The 7,228-nt window shown below is 34.2% G+C and overlaps 1 protein-coding gene across 1 annotated transcript; it reads left to right on the forward strand.

Annotated features, from left to right (window-relative positions):
- Positions 1 to 4,951: 4,951 nt before the first annotated feature.
- Positions 4,952 to 6,801, forward strand: LOC110869028 (adenine/guanine permease AZG1). The gene has a single exon (XM_022118322.2). It carries the CDS (start codon positions 4,961 to 4,963, stop codon positions 6,761 to 6,763), a length of 1,803 nt encoding a protein of 600 aa, XP_021974014.1. The 5' UTR covers positions 4,952 to 4,960; the 3' UTR covers positions 6,764 to 6,801.
- Positions 6,802 to 7,228: the final 427 nt, after the last annotated feature.

Raw genomic sequence — 7,228 nt, forward strand, 5'->3', positions numbered from 1 at the left:
AAAAAAAAAAGCACGTTGGGATGGTATCTTTGAAAATCATGTAAAAAGTTACGTCGTCGTAAAAATAATTGTTAGAAAAATACAAAAGCGAACTTTAAAATATCGTTCGTAAAACCGTCGCGAACCCAACCATAGCATTTACAAATTTAGTTTCTAAAGAATTATAATTAATATAAAAAAAAATTAAGTATCTGACAAAAAAATTATAGAAACAATAATAAAAAAATCATATCCCAAGGTGCTTTTTTTTATAAAAAAGCCCATAATGGGTCAAAGTTCAATTTTTATCATCCTCACCTACATATATGGTCTAGATGCAATAACTAAATTATACACTTCTAGTATGCAACAAAATCTTATATAAAGTGTTTCTAGTTAAAGGATGTTAATTGATCTTTAAAGTGTTTGGACACCAAGATCCACTTAGAAGTAATGGAATCCAGCTAAGGTTGTTAAGATGGGGGATACCGGATCACAATTCTTCACATGAAAACCCCCTCTAGTATCTCCCTTTGCAATATGTATAATTGTATAAATAACCCATCAAGGTGCCTAACACCCTTTTTATATTTCCAAAAGTTTACTTATGCAAATATGTACTTTGTTTAGCTTTTAATGGAGCTTTTAATGATTCAGATCTCTTACTGGTTCAGCACTTAATGGTTTAAACTGTTAGTTTTACGAGCAGATCTCTAAATGGTTCAGATAGCCTCTGAATGGTTAAGTATTATCAAGGGCGGAGGTTAGTGTAAAGTGGGGGGTGCACCCGCCCACCCGAATGTTTCGGTTAGAAGTGTAAATTTTCCTATTTTTCATCCGAAAATTTTAATATTATATAGGATTGTCCCCCCAATTATTTTGCCTAAATATTTATACAACATATAAATTGGGTCCCATGATTTTCCGCCCCCTCGGAACTTTTGGTTAAGCTCCGCCACTGAGTATTATACTAGTCTGAATGGCTAAGACCTCTAATCTGAATTGTTATGACATTTGCCTCAGAACAGTCAAACATTATACTAGCTCTTAATGGTTCAGACCTCTAATTGGTTAAGCACTTGATAATTCAGACCTCTTACCGGTCTAGCATTTAATAATTTAGAAATTGCCAAATAGTCCTTAAATAACCATCAAGTTCTATTTTTAAAGTTGGGTTTAGCTAACTTTGACAAGCTAGTTCGACTCATGTTGATCTTTTTAGAATTTTTGAATAAACAACACCAATAAATGAGAATTTCTTTTTGATAAATAGTAATCGAAAAAAATAGATTCTTGATTACAATTGCATTTTTATTACCCAATTAGGCAATTACATATCCAATCCACATGGCATATATGTTATTCTTTCGAATAAGTGAGTTTTTATAGTACTCACTAGTTTGTTATTCGTAAATTATAATTTTGAACCACAAACCAAACATTATGTTTATTCTTGCTTAATGTGATTCGATTCTTGTCATTGAGCTCTATCCTATACAGTCGACGTGTGTATTTGCGGCTAAGAACGTATGAATTCATGCGATTATCTAATCACATACTTTATTTGTTTTTTATGTTTATAATTATAACGTTATTTTTGTCATGTGCTAATTCGCCAAATCCATTTGGCATATTTTTTTAATGGCAAATTTAGATCACTGACGAACCACTGAAGTATCATTGTGAACCAACTTATTATAAAATTTATCCTCGATTAATCTTAATCATGTGTTCGAAAGCAACTCCAACACAACCTTTTAATTTTTTACTCTCGGATGGAATGTGACACTTACGAATAACAGGCCAAGAACGTATGCATCACGTGTGTTCATTCATGGCGGATTATGACATGTTCATGGCTACGGACAAGCTCATGGACAAGTTTGTAGACTGTAGAGCCACTTCTACTTTTAGTTAGTTTTTTTTTTTTTCTTTTTTCCTTTAAAAAACTAAATAAACATTATAATAAATAATTTTATTATCAGACATAAAAAGTAAAAGGTGGCAATACTATAGAAAACGTGAAATATCCTTAAATGGACGGTGAATGTGTTGGTGAACTATCTTGACATGACACCACTATTATTAAAAATTCAAGTAGGTTGAATTTCTTCTTTATAGTTGAAAGTTTTAAACATAAACATATATATGTATAAAAGTTAGTTTTAATTACTTGTTTAACAGTTAATATGTACCTAATTATGATTTTATTTTAGTAAGAAAAAAATTGATGAGTCTCTAAATGGATTTTACTTCACTTAGTTTTGTACTTAATTAATATAATTGTCCATTTTTTAACATAGGTATGCTAGTAAAAAAATGTTCAATGAACAAAAATGTAACATACCAAAATTAAAATATAATATTTTATTGTGAAATACTAATTATGAAAGTAACTTTAAAGATTTTGAGGATTTAACAAAAACGGTTTCAAACAAGAAAAGGTTGAGAATAGTGCTGAATTGTTTAATTACTTTCAAAATGTTTAGAAAACAAAACTTCAACGTTTATAAAACTTATTTTTATAGAGTTGATGGTAAACCTATAAATGTAAATTGAAATACTGGATTTGAATTTAAATTTATAAGATCATTTAATTAAGTGGTTGGCTAACTGCACCCCTTTTTTTTACTAGTGATACCCTCTTTTTTAAAAATACAGTTTAAAAGTTGTCAAATTTAACCCCTCTATACAATTTAAATATTGTTTTTGAAGATAGTTTCTCTAACTAGTATTTTATTATATTTCTATAAAAACGTCATTACAAATTAATAAAAAAAATATTTTTAAACAATAAAAAAGTCTCAGAACCTTTTTGAAAAAACAGTTGATTTTATATTTTTATTTATTTTGTACTTTAGTTCTCTCATCTTTCTATATCTATTTTTATTAGTATTATTATATTAAAATGCTTTTATAATATAGTTAACAACTTTTTTTTATTAAAATTAACAAAATGCAAAAAGAAAATAAAACGTTAACTGGCACATTAGGTAGTAAAATGATTTAATCTAACCATATAATATAAATTAATAATTGATATAAGTTGAAATTTAATATTGTGAGAGTATGTTAGTAAGTAATCAAAATCATTATCTACAGAGTGGTGATTCTCAAATATATTTCTCTTCTTTTAACTCCAAAAACTATACTAAGTTTGCTGATATCAAAGCTTCATTTAAATTTTTGTGTATTATTGTTTATACAAACTGAATTCGAATATTCACTTCAAGCCGTTATGAACAAAAAAGATCCCACTTCAAAACTAAAATGACTCGCTTTAGTTTAAAACGTAAGATAACGATTTTTTTTCAAATAACCAAAAAGAATTTCTTTGTAAATAAAATAACGTTTTAAAAAGAAACACTAGTAATAACAATAATTGAAGATAACCAAACGAAAAAAAAACAAATGGGTTTGAATTGTATTAATGTTAAAGTTGAAGGAGGGGATACGTTCAGTAGAAAATGGAGTACATTTAGCAGCTATGTTCAAAATGTTACTAATAATAGCTTGATAAGTGTGCTTAGGCTAGTGGGTATGGGTCAAGATGGTTGATCATTTGGCATCGCCATCGAAGAGGAACAACGTCTGGTCAAACCTCAAATCGGTGAACCGGGGAAAACCCCGCTGTCCGCCCCGATTTAAAGTGTGAAGGTTGGATGTGATGTGGATGGGGAACACCACCCCTTCGAGGAGGATGAAAATGATTCCCTTTAACCTTAGAAAATCATGTTAAAATGTGTATAATCCTTATTGTGGTAAGATTATGTTACTAAAATAAGGATTAGCATCAAAACTAATATTTTATCTTAAAATTGTTCAAGTAATATAGATTATAAAATAATGTTAAACTAGGATTGCGACCCGCTGCAATGCGGCGGGGAATCTTTAGTTATAACTAAGTCGATCTAGGACTCGCACGTTATGTTAAACTTCGGGGAAAAATAGATGATGTAAAAACGTTCACCCACACACGCACGCTGCGTCGTTTTAACTCGCAAAATTAGAACGAAACGTAAAACCGTTAAACCAAAGACGCACGCTGCGATGTGTTAAGTCACAAAATTTAGAACCAAGCATAAAGCGAAAAATTTGCGAAAAATGAAAACTATAAAGGACCAAGTTAAAAGTAAAAAAAAGTTATGAGAATAGATTGCAAAAGATAAAAAGTTTTGGGTTAGACGTAATAAAACAAATAGTTTTGGGTTAAAAGTAATTTATGAAATACTTTTGGGTGAAAAGTAAAAAAAATCAATTTTTTGGAAAACCCCCAAAGCTAACGTTACGACAACCATATGCATAAGTATTTTTTCCTTTGAAAAACCCCAAAGCACACCCCGCGTTGCGACAGGACGTAAAACGATGTCAAATAGTACTAATGTCACACAACCGTCATCGACCACCAACACTGATTCGACCTAGGGTATGTGTGTTGCGACGAACCTATCAAACATGGGAAAATAGATGTAAAAACGTTGAACCACATATGCAGTTGCGTCGTATTAACTCGAAAAAATTTAGAACTATACGTAAAACGAAAATTTGCGAAAAATGAAAAGTATAAGTGACAAAACTTGCGAAGTTAAATTGCAAATAATAAAAAGTTTTGGGTTAAAGTTAAAAAACAAATTATGTAGGGTTAAAATTGAAAAATGTAAAACCTTTGGGTTAAAAGTAAAAAAATCAAGTTTTATTTTTGAAAAACTCCCAAAACTCAATGTACAATTGATGATGCACAAAAAACTTGCAAACTTATATATGGAATAATGTGTATAAACCTGATTGTGGTCAGAATATGTTACTGAAATAAGGATAAGCATCAAAACTAATATTTTTTTCTTAATATTATGCAAGTCTAAGTTTCATATCAAAGGTAAAATTACTTTTAATTTTTTTAATAAAATAGATTAATTAATATTAAATTCAACCAGATCACCCTCCATATATATCTGTCCAAAACTAACAAAAACATACACAAATGAACACCAAATCTTCAACTATCCACTATTCATACTTTCACCAAATCCAAATGGAAACCACCCTTCCGCCACCACCATCGCCGTTGCTGCTAACACGCCTCAACACCATCGTAGGCAAATCCCGCATCGGTAAACACTTCAAACTAAACGACCGCAACACCACCTTCACCACCGAACTCCGCGCGGGCACCACAACCTTCCTCACCATGGCCTACATCTTAGCCGTCAACGCCTCCATCCTTGCTGACTCGGGCGCCACGTGTTCCGTCTCTGACTGCATCCCCCTTTGCTCCAACCCAAATTTCTCCACTAACAATTGCACGGGTCCCAATCTCCACGTCATCACACCCGACAACTCCTGCAAATTCCCACCAGTTAACCCTGGTTACGCCACGTGTCTCAATTCTGTCAGAAAAGACCTTATTGTCGCCACCGTGGCATCCTCTCTCATCGGTTGCGTAATCATGGGTATTTTCGCCAATTTACCATTGGCTTTAGCCCCGGGTATGGGCACCAACGCGTATTTCGCGTACACCGTCGTCGGCTTCCACGGCTCGGGTAATATCCCGTACGAATCCGCGTTAGCCGCGGTTTTCATCGAAGGAATAATATTCCTTTTAATCTCAGCCATTGGATTACGCGCAAAGCTAGCAAAACTAGTCCCAAAGCCGGTCCAAATCTCCTCATCAGCCGGGATCGGCTTGTTTCTAGCCTTTATCGGCTTACAAAACAACGAAGGCATCGGCTTAATCGGCTACAGCCCCTCCACGCTAGTCACATTAGCCGCATGTCCCGCATCCTCACGCGCATCACTCGCGCCCGTACTCACTTCACCAAACGGCACCGTTTCATTATCCTCTGGTGGCTCAGTGTCTGGAAACATAATGTGTGTTGGTAATAAAATGCAAAGCCCCACGTTCTGGCTCGGCGTGGTCGGCTTCGTAATTATATCATATTGTTTGGTTAAAAGAGTAAAAGGAGCAATGATCTACGGTATTGTGTTTGTTACGGCCGTATCTTGGTTCCGTAACACGCAAGTAACCGTGTTTCCAAATACTTTAGAGGGTGACACGTCGTTCAACTACTTTAAAAAAATAATAGACGTACATAAAATCCGGTCTACCGCGGGTGCGTTAAACTTTACAAGTGTCGATAAACCGGTATTTTGGGAAGCATTGGTTACTTTCCTATACGTCGACGTTTTAGACACGACGGGAACGTTATATTCAATGGCAAAGTTCGCGGGTTTTACGGACGAAAAAGGCGAATTTGAAGGACAATATTCGGCAATGATGTCGGATGCGGCTGCGATAACGGTCGGGTCATTAGTTGGGACGTCGCCGGTGACGGTGTATATCGAGTCGTCAACGGGGATACGGGAAGGTGGGCGGACGGGGTTAACGGCGTTAACGGTGGCGGGGTATTTTATGTTGGCGTTTTTTTTCACGCCTTTATTGGCGTCGATACCAGCGTGGGCCGTGGGGCCCGCGCTGGTGGTGGTGGGGGTGTTGATGATGAGATCGGTGGTGGAGATTGATTGGGGGGATATGCGGGAAGCGGTACCGGCGTTTGTAACGTTGTTGTTAATGCCGTTAACGTATTCTATTGCTTATGGGTTGATTGGTGGGATTGGGACGTTTGTTGTGTTAAATTTGTGGGATTGGGTTGAGGGGTTGGTTTGTAAATGTGGGATAGTTAAAGGGGGTGGGGGCGGGGGTGATGGAAGTGTGAGGGGGAATGGTGTGGTTAGTGAAAGTAGTGTGGTGGAAATTACTCAAAGTAGGAAAGTGCTTGAGGTTTAACTTTTATAAAAAGTAAATATAAAGATTTTATGTATTAATTGTTTTATGAATAGTTGAATATATAGTATTTAAAAGTTATACCATGTAGATACATATATGTTAAAAATTGAAAATACTCAATATGTCATCCAGTTTTAGAATAATTTTGTTAAGATATTGAATGAATAAAACATGTGGTTTTTACAGATTAAAAAAAAGATGTTATGAAAGATGGAGAGTACACAAACAAAAATATTTAAATAGTTCAAAACGACGTAGTTATAAAAATATTTAAATAGTTCAAGTTTGACATGAAACTCATTTAGTCATTTTTAATATTACAAGAGTTTTCGCATTTTTAAACTATGTGCAATGTAGTTATTTACTCGTAATCAAATAAAAGAGGAAGCGAATGTTTGAGAGCTACATATTGTTCCAAAAAAAAAGCCAAGTGAACAAATCTGTAACCCCTTCTTTGGTTCAAAC

Source organism: Helianthus annuus, chromosome 7 (genome assembly GCF_002127325.2).
Source record: "Helianthus annuus cultivar XRQ/B chromosome 7, HanXRQr2.0-SUNRISE, whole genome shotgun sequence".
NCBI lineage: Eukaryota > Viridiplantae > Streptophyta > Magnoliopsida > Asterales > Asteraceae > Helianthus > Helianthus annuus.

What these genes read in the sequence shown, in the direction of transcription:
- LOC110869028 (XM_022118322.2), top strand. Translation starts at nt 4,961, where the DNA reads ATGAACACCAAATCTTCAACTATCCACTATTCATACTTTCACCAAATC.